Here is a 14,072-nt window from a genome sequence, read left to right on the forward strand (position 1 = left end):
AAAAGGAAAATTCAGTTGGGATAAATAATAAATTATGAGACAAAATTTCTGGTCATTATCTGCCTTCAAGTGGCGAAATATTTAGTACTGCTGATAGATATCATACGACAGTACAAGTGATGACACTGCCCTAGCTTTCAGAAATATTAGTTCATTCCTTGGGGAAGGCAGAGAGAGAGGATGGAGCAGTTTAGAAAGGAAGGGCAGATCAATCAAACCACAGTTTCTAGCCTCATCTTCCCTACAGGCTGAACCCTCTCATCCTGAAGTCCGATAGAGCTGCCATTCCTTTATGACATTCACCAACAGATCATTCTCTCCTTCCTGAGGAAGAAACTAATAGTACCAAAAACTAGGACAATTTCATCTCATTCATTTTCAAATGTGCCTATCAGCAGTAGTAAATATTTTGCCGGTTGAAGGAAAGTAGTGAATATAGGCCTACTGTAGCAATTAAAATTAAACATCTTAAACCAAAAATTAAAAGATTTAATTATACCTCCTGGAATTGATAATATTATATACAGCAGGATTTGTGAAAGTTGGGTCATCAAGTTCATTATGTCCCCATCTCCTAAAACAGTTGAGATCAATGAATACCTCTTTCCTAAATTTTCTTTGATATTCCATGGCAATTCTTGTTGCTTTGACAACCAGCTAGAACAAGCAAAGAAAATTTTCAAGTCATACACAAAACAAATTACAAAAATAAAAAAAGTAAATATCAACATTAATGGAATATTTACCTCAGGATAGTCGCCATTCACATGTAAAACAGGTGCTGAAATCATCTTTGCAAGATCAGATGGATATCTTGATGATCTACCTCGGTCTGCAGGTGTTGTGAAACCTAACTGATTGTTAACAATTAAGTGGACAGTGCCTCCTACTTCAAAATGTGGCACTTTACATAACTGCAGAGTCTCTTGATTGACACCTTGACCCGTAAATGCTGCATCACCATGAACCTTAAATAAAGATGTAACAGAAATTCATCCTTAGCACTCCAGAAATAAAATAATATTCCAAAGAGACATTAAAAACAACATATGAGTTAAGCAAAGAGGGTAAGCAATAAAGAAAAGTGAAGGAGATGAAAGAAAGTCGGATCAAATGCAGCTCAAAAATGAGAGACATGAAGCAGAAGCAAATGATATTTTAAAATTTATATATTTATTTTACTTAACAAGATCAGGATCTTCAAACAATCTCTTACAACTAACCATACATTCTAATAAAATCCTCTTTACAAATAACACAGTGTTAAACATAGATAGAAGCTAATGTACTCTTTCAGTAATATAAATGTAGGAATAAGGATCATGAGGATAATATTAGAATAATTAATTTGTGTACAGAGACATTCAGACAATCATTCTTCTCACACTCCACATGTGAATGGAATGGGAAGAAACCCTAATAATTGGTACAATGGGGTGTACCCTCTGCCATGTACCTCACAGTGGCTTGCAGAAGTATGTATATGGATGTGGGTGTAGTACTAGTAGCAGTAGTAATAATAGTAACAATAATAACAGGAAATAATAATACGATTTACAACTAAGAAGCTGTAACTTACCACACAAAAGTGTTGGTATGTTGATAGAGACAATAAAAACAATAAAAAACACCCACACAAATTTCAGGTTTACAACCCAAGGTTGCTTCATCAGGAAAGAGGGAAGGAGAGAGAAAGACGAAAGGATGTGGGTTTCAAGGGAGAGGGTAAGGAGTCATTCCAATCCCGGGAGTGGAAAGACGTACCTTGGGGGGAAAAAGGACAGGTATACACTCGCACACACACACATATCCATCTGCACATATACACACACAGGCAGACATATGTAAATGCAAAGAGGTTGGGCAGAGATGTCAGTTGAGATGCCTCTGTACTTCCGCCTCGACTGACATCTCTGCCCTCTCCCTTAAAACCCACATCCTTTCATCTTTCCCTCTCCTTCCCTCTTTCCTGATGAAGCAACCATGGGTTGTGAAAGCTTATATTCGTGTGTGTGTTTGTGTGTTTTTCATTGTGTCTATCCACCAGCGCTTTCCCGTTTGGTAAGTCACAGCATCTTTTTTAAAAAATTAGAGTCTCAGTCCAGCAAACCGTTTTAATCTGCCAGGAAGTTTCTTATCAACACTCACTCCATTTGAAAGCTAAAATTACATTCAAGAAGTAAGTATTTTGGGATCTTCTCCAAAACTCCTTGAACAATTTCAACCGAATTTTGCACACAAACAGCAAAATTCACAAGTATCAGCACTGTAGGGTTTATAACCTCCAAACGCTCCAACAGGAGCCAAAATACTGGCAAAAGCATGTTTTTTCAGTCCCTACCAAATAGTCTGCCTGCATGACAGTCGTGCTATGTGAAAATTGTATTTGACTGACTTATCGACTTACTTTGCAGGGCAGCCTACGCATCAGGTGCAAGAAATGACTTTCCAGCATCTGACATTTAGGCTAACCTGCTAGACAGGTATACCAAGTTATGGCATTCACAGCCAGCTTTATTGACATGCTTTACAAGGCAGCCTATACATCAGAGGAAGAAGCGGCCGTGTTGTGGGAGTAGTATTGGCTTTCTTTATAAACCCATTCTGCAGGGACTACACATGCAGATGGGCAGGGCTAGGGGAGGATAGGGTCAAGGGGGCAGAATGTGTTGACAGAGAGAGAGAGAGAGTGGCAGGAGAGGCTGAACATAAGAGGAGAGAGGAGGAGGAGGAGGTGGGTGTGGAGAGGGGTAAGAGGAGATGGGCAGAGAGAGTGGAGGAGGAGATGGACAGAGAGAGGTGGAGGAGGAGATGAACATTGAGGGGGGAGGAGATGTAAAGAGAGAGGAGACGGAGATGTCAGAGGGGGAGCAGTAGGTGGATGGGGAGTGGGAGAGGAGGAGATGGATAGGGAGAGGCAGGAGAGGCAGGCAGGGGGAGATGGAAGGGGAAAGGAGGCAGGGTGGAGAGGAGGAGATGAATAGCAAGAGAGTAGTAGAAGGAGGTCAGAAAGAGGGAAGGGGGAGGATGACAAGGGCAAAAGGGGATAGAGGAGGAGATCAGCAGTGGGAGGGAGGAGAAAAATATGGTCAGAGAGAGGTGGGGGAAAGAGATGGGCTAAGAGAGGGGGAGGAGGAGATGAAGAGACAGAGAGCAAAGGGATAAGGAGATAGACAAATAGAGGAGGGAGGATGAGATGGACATGGAGACGTGGGAGGGCAGATGTGTGCAATACACGTGTTGAATGCATTCACGAGTGAAGCTGTAGGGAAGGGAAGAGGCTAGTAATAAATAATGATAATAATAATAATAATAATAATAATAATAATAATAATATAAAGAATATAAAAGTTTCTTGTGTCTGATATCCCCCTCACCATGTATGTGTTACTTTTCTTTCCCTTCTGCATCTGTACTTACATTTTTCTACTCCCTAATACTGTCCTTATGAGGACTTTTCAAAATTTGCAAACAGTCAAGATTCAGCTGTATTCTTAAATTATTTGGTCTCTTCTGTCATATATTATTAGTACAAATAATAGTAATTATAATAAAAGCTCCCTCCTAGGATATGCCGCCTTGTCACAAGCATCTTCAGTGCCAGGCATGAGGGCTTGCACGTTCTGCCAAAGTCAAGAGCTGTACTGGCAGTAGCATAGCTACTGGGAGGGTCCCCCAAGCCGAAGTGGTCTTGATGAAGAAGCCAGACAAAGTGTATCCTACAATATAGTGCAGGGAGGGCTCTAGAGGTGCAGTAAAGCCAACTTCCCTAAAGGAGTAAACCCGATACAAATCTTGGTCCTCCAAGTTGGGGGTTGGGCAAGCGACTAACAACCCCTTCCTGTAAAAGAAATCCCTGTTCAGAAACCTCAAAGTGAAGAAGCTGGACTGATACATGGAAAATGACACAGCACTCTTAAAGGGAAAGGCAAAGGCAACTGAAAAAGGAAAGCTGATGTGTTTATTGGAATGTGGAATGTAAGATCATTATACAGGGCGGGGGCCCTGAGGCCACTGCTAGAATAGCTTGATAAAACAAAAGCAGGCACATTGCAGTACAGGAAATGCGATGGAATCAAAATAAAGTGCTTGCTATGAAGATCTGGATAATTTTCTACCATGGCCCAGAGAGCAACCATGAATTTGGTATAGAGTTCACAGTTAGACAAAAATTTAAAAATATAGTTGGTGGATTTAATGGAATAACATCAAGAAACTCACAAATGAGACTGAAGACCCGATTCGCAAACTATTCATTGATCAATGTACGTGCACCTACAGAAGTAGCAGATGATCAGGATAAGGACGCTTTCTATGAGGACCTCAAGGGAGCCTATGATGTGTGCCCTGAGCATGATGATAAAATAATTGTTGGAGATCTCAGTGCACAGATTGGAAAAGAATATCATTACCGTCCAGCAAATAGGAAAGCATAGTCTCCATGAATACCTAAATGATAATGGACACAGAATTGTTAAGTTTGCACTATCACATAACATTGCTGTAGGAAGCACTCTGTTTCCACACAAAAGGATCCATAAAGCAACATGGTATAGCCTTGATCAGCATACCTTCAATCAAAATGATCTTGTAATTACTAACGGCAGGCATTTCTCAAACTTACTTGATGTATGAACCTACAGAGGAGTTAAAGTGGATTCAGACCCCCACCTTTTAATTGAAAAACAAGAGCTTGAATATCTAATGCAAGGAAAGCCAAACAAACATCTCAAAGAAACTATTTGGTACCAAAGTTAAAAAATGAAGAGATTACTAAAACATCCTCTGAGAAGATTACTAGGAATCTTGCACTATACACTTTTAGTGTAAGTGATACTCTGTATCAGGAATGGAGTGTTTGCAGGGATGCAGTCATTAAGGTAGCAGAAGAAGTTCTAGGGAAATAAGAAAAACAACCAAAGAATTCATGGTTTGATAAAGACTGTAAGAAAATAAGTCATGAAAAAAAACTTGGCTTTATAGGGAAATGCTTGATAAATAGTATACACATTTAGCAGTAAGAAATTATCAAGATAAAAGGAAAGAAGAGAAGAAACTGCATTGGAAGAAGAGAAGGAAATGGGAAAGAAAGCAGATTGAGGAGTTGGAGACAATTGGAAAAACAAACGATGTCAGAAAATTCTATCAGAAAATTAATAGTGAAAAAAGAACATTTTGGCCATGTATTTATATATGTAAAAAGTAAAAATGGTGAGTTACCAACTGATGACCAAGAGATATTGGAACATTGGGTAGTATATTTTAGTGAATTGTTGGATGCTACAGAGCCCAATATTGAAGAGATCATAATCCACACTGAAGCAGATGATGAGGCCATAGTCCCCCCCCCCTCCCCCCTTTCTCTCACTCTCACTCTCTCTCTCTCTCTCTCTCTCTCTCTCTCTCTCTCTCTCTCTCAAGGAGAAGTAGACAAAGCAATAGCCTGACTGAATAACAATAAAGCACCAGGGACTGATAATATAACATCAGAACTATTGAAAGGCCAAGTAGTTGAGTTTAATCACAGGATATACAAGATTTTATGCTTTATCTGGTAAAAGGAAGAGATGACAGAAGAATGGAATGTAGAGAGAGTGTGTTTGATACACAATAAAGGAGACATTTTTAAATCTGGCAACTACAGAGGCATAACACTCCTAAATATTACTTATAAAATACTGTCAAATATCTTGTTTACTAGACTCTCACCTATAGCAGAAAACATTATTCAATATTATCAATGTGGATTCAGACCAGGAAAGTCATGTGTGAACCAGTTATTTACTCTCTTGTAAATTGTAGAAAAGACCAACAAATTTAATGTTGGTGCACACCATCTTTTCATTGGTTTCAAATCTGCATATGACACAATAAATTGGGCTAAACTTTATGAAGCAATGTGGGAATTTCAGGTGCCTGAGGGACCAAAACAAGAAAAAATTGTCTGGTAAAGATGGGTTGCAAACTGCATACCTTAAGAGTTATGAGTACTTGTTCAGTGGAAGACATCTGTACCACAATAGCAAAGATGAAGAAGTGTTCATAGCTCTTAGGTATGCATATTAGAGCCCATGTTTACTAGTCTATTTTTTTCTAAATGCTTATTTCTGTCATATCGCTGAATACTGACCGTTCCAGCTGGGACACCATACAGTAAGATATGAGACAAATCAGTTGAGGGATCGTATGATGGATAAACATTTATAGGTGATATTATAGGTACATATATTATAAATAATTAATATCAAAATGCTTATAATTAGCTTACAATACATAATAGTCCTTTTTCTTGAAATTAAATAAGTGTAAGCACCAGAACAAGACAGAGTATCTATTTAAACAAAAAATTTGATTAGACAATATGGCTCTGAAATACACTGCCATTACACATTACTGTAAAATTTTAGACAGTTTATAATATATTTAACATATATAAGGGTTGATCTGTGAGAGATTCTTTTAAGCCACGGATGCAGATGTCACATAAATATACGTTCAGTCTGATTTTAAGACTTGATGTAATATCTAAAGATTTAGTTTTTGGGGGCAACTGGATGTAAATTTTGTAACCATAATGTGATATTTTTCAGTGACTGAGGCTAGTTTATACTTTTTTAAATCTTAGATATCTTCAGTTCTGTGGAAAAAGTTTGTATATTTGTTGCATATGCTTTAACACGTTGGAGACCAAGCCTGAGCATAGCTTGGTCTGTAACTTTGTGTTAAAAAGACTGTCACAGAATATTGGTCAGGCCATGATTTTCTGAATGTGTGAGCCACTTACTGTTCGTAAACTGGACTTATTTCATATGAGAGCAATGTACTGACACCTTGTGACATGTTACTTGACTGGTTCTGCCTTCTGTTATCAGTTTCTAGAATTATTTTGAAAGAAACATTAGCAAATGTAACAGCTACTGTTGTGAATCTCTGAGTTAATATGATCACACTGACATAATTTTGACCATGTACTCATTAGGTTTTACAGTTTGCCATAATTCTGCTACAAATAAGTCATGCTTGTTGAGTGAGCAAGGAATTTTGGAAGCTCAGGAGGAAGAAAAGTGGAATAAAATTTCAGCCTGCAGACTTAAATTAATATTGCATTGAATAGGTCTGTGAGTGCCGTGCTGCATTTGTAACAGAGTTGAAAACATGCGAGATAGCAGTTCTGACAGTATCCATGGCACACTAAAAAATGTTTTAAATTTGATTATGCATCTAGAGAGAACTCTAATAAGACTTTGTTCAGTTATTTGGGATGATTTCAAAATGCAATTTAGATAGTCCTAATTGATAGTACTTAAGAGTTATTCATCTCAAGCTTTATCTAGTTCCCATGTTACAAAATTAGTTGTCTCACTGTGTGTTGTGCAGTTGTTTTCAGTGCGTTAGTGTTCATATAGCAGCTGCCCTTTTGAGTTTTGTGGTACAGTTTAATAGTATTGCTTTTGCCGTCTTTAAAGACATCCCTGCAAGTTCTTACTTTTCCTTGTTTATATTATTTTGAGTGTTTCAGTTTTAATAGTGTAGAGTTATGCTGCCTACAGCACCGTGGCCAGTAGTTTAATCTCTTATTGCAGCCTGCTTGTAGTTTCTGACTACACTGTTGTGTGTGTGTGTGTCTGTCTGGGTGTGTGTGTGTGTGTGTGTGTGTGTGTGTGTGTGTGTGTGTGTGTGTGTGTGTGTGCGTGTGTGCGCGTGAGAGGGAGGAGTGAGTGAGTGAGTGTGAGAGTGTGTGTGTGTGTGTGTGTGTGTGTGTGTGTGTGTGTGTGTGTGTGTGAGAGAGAGAGAGAGAGAGAGAGAGAGAGTGAGAGAGAGAGAGAGAGAGAGAGAGAGAGAGAGAGAGCGCCCACCATGGTTGACAGACTCAGGCTACTGCTCTAAATCACACTGCTTTTGAGGAACCTCTGGCTAAAGCTGTGCCACTTCTGGTACCACTAGAATCTTCTGGAAACCCCAAAAACACTGTACCTTCCAATGCAACAACTGACAGGTTTGTCCTCAGCTAGTGACACATAGTAGGCAGTGCTGGGTTCATGTACCTCTCAGTGGAGACAAGTATGGGAGCTGAAGTGCAGGTGTCTCCTTAAATGTTAGAAAATGTACGAGCTGTTAACCAGTTCTCATATCATATCTGATCCAACAAAGAAGCCTCAGCTCTCGGGACAACAGGTGATTTATAGCCATGTCCAGACAAGTGCAGAGGGTGGCTATGTTGGTAATTGAGAGTCCAATGTTTTGCTTAAAAGATAATTTTTAAGCTCATTCTTAAATTTTACTTCATCTATTATTTCCTTTATGTACACTGGCAGAGTAGTGTAAAGTTTTATTCCAAAATAACTTACATGCTTTTGGTTTGTGTTGTTCTTATCCTTTCTACATACAAATTCTTATAACTTCTAGTATTATAATTGTGGCAGTCCTCATTTGTACGTAGATTTGTCATATGTGCTCTTGTACACAGAATGCATTAAAATTTATACAGTGATGGTATTGTGAGTATTTGTAGTTGTTTGAAAATGGGCCTACAATGAGTTCTTGGAGAATTATGTCCTATGATTCGTATCGCTCTTTTCTGAAATTTGAAGATATCTATTAAGCTTGATTTAGTTTTGCTGTAAGACACGATGGACTGAAAGTAAGCAAATTACAATAGTCTAGTACAGTCTGTGCTGCATACTCTAGATAATATCCTCAATGAAAAACATGCCGAATTGAGTCTGTGGACTAAATACTTGAGATGGTCTTTCCAGCTTAAGTTTTGATCAATGTGCATGCCCAAAAACTATGTGCATTGCACACTCTCAATCTCCTTATCAATTAGTTTTAACTGGAGGTCCATATCTTGGGTTGCTTTGCCATACTGTATATAATTTGTTTTACTTAGATTAAGTGTTAATTCGTTAGCTTTAAACCATTGTTGTGTATATTTCAGGACTATGTCAGTTGCAGTGGTTAATGATTTTTTATCATCACTTATAATTGTGCTCATGTCATCTGCAAACAACGTTATTCTGGTAGAAATATTTGGATTTTTTATGTCATTTATACAAAGCAAGAATAGTAAGGGACCTAGAACACTGCCCTGTGGGATGACTATTTCCAATTTCTTTGCATCTGAAACCCACTTGATTTTCTGATTTTTATGTTCTGTGATGATTTATACTGCCTGAGTTCTATCATGAAGGTAAGATTCAAACCATTGCCTCACAACTCCCCTTACACCTATTGCCTCCATCTTGTTTAACAGAATTTAGTGGTGTACTATATCGTAAGCTTTAGATAGATCTAAGTTAATTCCCACTACACATTTTTTTTGTGTTGAGATTCCTGACAATCTCTTCAGTATAGGCACGGATACCTGATTCTGTGTTGTGGCCTGAGTGAAAGCCATGTTGATTGCACTTCAGAAGTTTGTAAGCATCTAAGTAATTTATGAGTCTGGTTTTCATCAATTTCTCTAGAATTTCAGAAAATGATTGGAGAAGGGATATTGGTCTATAATTTTCTACCTTGTGTCAATCGATCAATCAATCTCTTTATTCATCCGTTAACAATATACATCGTATGGATGTAGTCAATTACAATTTAGTTTCTTATCTTTAATTTGTTTCAAAAACTTGGATAATAAATACAAATATTTTATATCAGTATATATAAATAATATTACTTTTCCATATGCAGATATTCTTCAATGCTTTAAAAACTATGTGTTAGTAAAAATTGTTTAAGATCTACCTTGAATTTATGAAATTCTTTAATTTTCTTTATTGCAGAAGGCAATGCACTAAAAAGTATTTTGGGCTGGTAGTTTACACTTTTTTGGTAGAGTGCTGCTTTGTGGGTGTCTTGTGGGTGGGTGTCTTGTTGCATGGTTATGAACCTGATTATTTAACGTTGAAAATTCCTGGTGCGTTTTCAGACAGCATACACATTCATAGATGTATAAGCTAGGAAGAGTCATTATTTTAAATTCTTTAAATATTTCCCTGCATGACACTCTGCAGGGAACCCCTTTCATTATTCTAATAGCCCTTTTTTAAGTTTGAAAGCTTGTTTTGCCATAGCTGTATTTCCCCAGAAGATCACACCATATCTAAGCAAACTGTTCATGTGAGCATAATAGGCACACAGCAATGATTCAGTGTTGCAGCATTCCTGAAGCATTCTTAGCATATAGCAGCATTTACTTAATTTTTTACCCAAAACTTCTAGATGCTTTTCCTATCTCAAGTGCTCATCCAACCATATAACGAGGAATTTTGTGTATGGAGCTTGTGCAATGACATAGTTCCCTAACTCAGCTTTTACTCTTCCTCTAGCTTTACTTTTAATATTACTGAAATTCATGAATACCATTTTATCCTTATTTATGAGCAAAGGATCATCACTAAACCATTTTCCTGTCTCATTTATTGTCCTAGAGACACTCTGCTGTAGATCATCCACAGTGTATCCTTTTATAAAAATGCTCGTGTCATCAGCGAACATCACAATTTCTGCAACTGTCAGATGGTTTGGTAAATCATTTATGTACACCAAGAACAACAGAGAGCCTAACACAGAACCCTGGGGCAGTCCATAGCTAGTTTTTTTGAAATCTGAAAGATACTCTTTGCCTTCATCACATATTTGTACTTTCTGTTGTCTGTCAGAGAGATAAGACTTGAACCATTTGAAGGCAAGTCCACAGACCCCATAACATTCTAGTTTCATAAGCAATAAGTCATGGCTGATTAAATCAAATGCTTTAGATAAATCTAAGAATATTCCACAGCTTAATTCGTTCTTGCTCATGGCATTTATAACCATTTTCATGAATTGGAAGACTGCCGTTTCTGTGAATCTGTTCTTTCTAAACCCATTTTGAGCATTAGTCAGTACTTTATTTTTATTCAGGAATTCAGCAAGCCTTTCATGCATTACTCTTTCAATTACTTTAGAGAAACCTGACAATAATGACACTGGCCTGTAATTATTTATGTCAGCTGTGCTATCCTTTTTGTGAAATGGCTTTATTATGGAGAGTTTTAGTTGTGATGGGAACACCCCTGTCCTGAAAGAAGTATTAATAATGTCAGTTAGGTGAGAATCTTTACTGGTAGAACTGTGTTTGATTACCTTGTCTGGAATTCCATCAATAACACAAGACATTTCATTTTTTAGTTTATTAATAGCATTTGTAACTTCACATTCTGTTAATGGGTACAGAAACATTGTCTTTTCACAAGTTGTTAAACAGAGGTCTAACCTTAGAGATTTTCAACATCTGAGGAAACACACCTTCACTGAAAGACAAATTGGCAATATGTACCAGGGGCTTTATAATTTGTTGGACAACTTTTTTACTATTGACACAGGCACTTAATCCACACCTACAGACATTTTTTATTTTAGACTCTTTATCACCTTTAATATTTCATTATCATTCATGGGAGTTAACAACATACTACTGTCTATTTTGAGGCTGTTAATTTCTCATGTTCAGTAAAGTTTTTACTTAATGACACAGGCACACTTCAAAAGTAATTATTTGTGTAATTTGCCAGAGTTTCACATTTTAATTCAATATTTTCACTATTTTTGAGTACTATTTCCTGATCCTTGAGGCCCTTACCTATTTCCCTTCTCACAATTTCCCAAGTAGTCTTGAGTTATTGCCCAATTTTCTAATTAATTTATTATTACTTAATAATTTTGCTTTTGTAATTACTTTTCTATATTTTTTTTAGTTTGTTACATGTTCTTTAAACTTGGGGACAGTACAACCTTTCAGTTCATAGTTAAGCATTTTCATGGTCCTGGAGGAATTTCTAATACCTGATGTGATCCAGGAGTTAGCATGTAAATGCCCGTATGAGGTTGTTTTGACAAGTTTTTTAGGAAAACACATTTCAAAATTCAATATAAACAGGGAAGAAAAAACATTATATTTAGCATTTGTGGTAGTTTGTAACAGTACTACTGCCCATGATAGGTTAATCAGTGTATTTATGAAGTGAATGCAACTATTTGTGGAGAAGGTTCTTTTGTACATTTGATATGAACTGTTTTTGGTCCAAGGAGGGCTATGGGAAATTTAAGGATGAGTGCATTGTGATCATATATTCCTAGATCAACATTTATTACATCTGTATCTGTGGTATCTATATTTGTGAAAATATTATCTATGAGAATTTTTGAAGAGTTTGTTACTCTTGTAGGGTTAGTTATATGCAGATGCAAGTTGAACCTCTGCAAAACATTTAGGAACTGATATTTGGGTGCACCTTCAGTCAATAAGTTGACATTAAAATCTCCACTTATAATTATTGTTGATTTGTTATCATGTAATATATTGACTCTAACTTATTTATAAAAATTTCAGGATCACTACATGGCGATCTGTACACTGACATTATTATTTATTTATTCTTTTGCATATTCAGCTGTATTGCTGCAGCCTCAAAATGTTTTTCTTCACTCAAGGATTCAGTTACAGTCATATTTTTAACCTTTACTCCACGTTTTACATAAATGCAAACACCACCATGTCTTGTTTCCTTCCTGCAATAATGACTTACTAATTTGTATGGGGAAATACAAATATTTCTAGCTCATAACTAATGCACCAGTGTTCTTGAATACAAATACAATCTATACTAGCTTCACTGGCTGTGATCTACAGTTCCAATATTTTGTTTTTAATGCACTGCATATTAAGGCTCATTATTTTTAAATTATTAAAGTTAGCATGAGAGGAGGTGAGTGAGATGTTTCATTTAACCGAGGGCCAGAGGTTGCAACTTAATGATTTATTATGTATATATAAACATGTATTGTCAGCTAGAACTGGAGAGGTAGTAAATTTTAATTATGTCTTGAGGGTGGTACCACAAGGTAGAGGGGGTCACACCTTTCCCTATTGCAATGATAGGTAAAAACAGCAGAAAGGGTAGGATACTAAAGATTAATGTGAAGACATTAAGTGTATGTGTATGACATCTGCAATACTAGCAGCACTTGGCATGATCATTATCTGCAATGACATTGCAATGCTAGATGAAGCAGCAGTGAGGGGCAGGATACAAAAGATTCATGTGGAGATTGACAGTGTATGTGGATGTCATCTTGAATACTAGTAGCACGTGGTATGAACACTATCAGCTGTTAGAAGGTGCATTTCAAGCAATATGCAATGGTGGGATGACATTTTACCTCAGCAAGTGTGAATTTGTGGAAGCTGACTCCTTTACCTAACAGAGAGAAAATCACTAATGTTGAATGTAAGGTGTCAAAGGACAGAAGACAATTAAAGTCCTTTAGTGGATTATTCTGATTCTATAGACAGTGTATCAGTGATTATAGTCCAGATTCATGTAACTTCACATAAAGAAGAATGTAAAATGGTACTAGACAGCTGTGTGTGACAGTGAAGTGGAAGCCATTAAGAACTGCCTAAGTAACAAGAAGATAATGCACAACTCTGATATATCTTTGCATTTCTGTACTGGAGCAGACAGCTCAGATTATGAAGTGGAGGCAGTTTTGTTTCAGGAACAGATAACAAATGGGAAGACTGAGTAAGGACAATTTTATTTTGCACACAGAACGTTATCCAAATACAAATTGATGTAAGGTATCCTGGAAAAGGGATTCCAGAAAATCAGAATATGTATGGAAGAGAGAAAAGTGATTGTCTACAAACATCACAGGGCTTTAAATTACCTGCAGGAACACAACCTGCTGAATGGTAGACTCATGAGATGAGCCATGTTCTTACAGCAATTCAGTTATGATATAAATTATGTTAAAGGGCCTGAGAATAATGTGGCTGATGCTTTGTCAAGGTTGTCTTTCACTGGCAGAAGAATGTGAAGGAAATCTGGAAAATAAATAATTTCAGATATTGTACATGAAATATGTGGGGAAAGGGGAGAGAGAAGAAGAAGAGATCAAATCAGTCTCAAAGGACCTGAGGAGACAGTAGAATCAGAACCGCATGTTGAAATGTGTTAAAAGTTAATTTTGGGAATAAAGGGTATGAAAAAATAGGTAAATATTGCAAAATCTATAAGGGGACTCTATGT

At 37.0% G+C, this 14,072-nt stretch overlaps 1 protein-coding gene across 1 annotated transcript in view; it reads right to left on the minus strand.

Moving 5' to 3' along the window:
* LOC126481579 (probable 2-oxoglutarate dehydrogenase E1 component DHKTD1 homolog, mitochondrial) overlaps window positions 1-14,072 on the minus strand; it is a 335,870-nt gene that overhangs the window by 172,884 nt on the left and 148,914 nt on the right. Inside the window, exons 8-9 of the mRNA XM_050105438.1 lie at window positions 747-968; window positions 500-657 (exon numbers count right to left, since the gene is read on the minus strand). Of these exons, the coding sequence (XP_049961395.1) occupies window positions 500-657; window positions 747-968 (380 nt within the window). The remainder of the gene's footprint in view (window positions 1-499; window positions 658-746; window positions 969-14,072) is intronic.

Source organism: Schistocerca serialis, chromosome 5, assembly GCF_023864345.2.
Source record: "Schistocerca serialis cubense isolate TAMUIC-IGC-003099 chromosome 5, iqSchSeri2.2, whole genome shotgun sequence".
NCBI classification, from domain to species: domain Eukaryota; kingdom Metazoa; phylum Arthropoda; class Insecta; order Orthoptera; family Acrididae; genus Schistocerca; species Schistocerca serialis.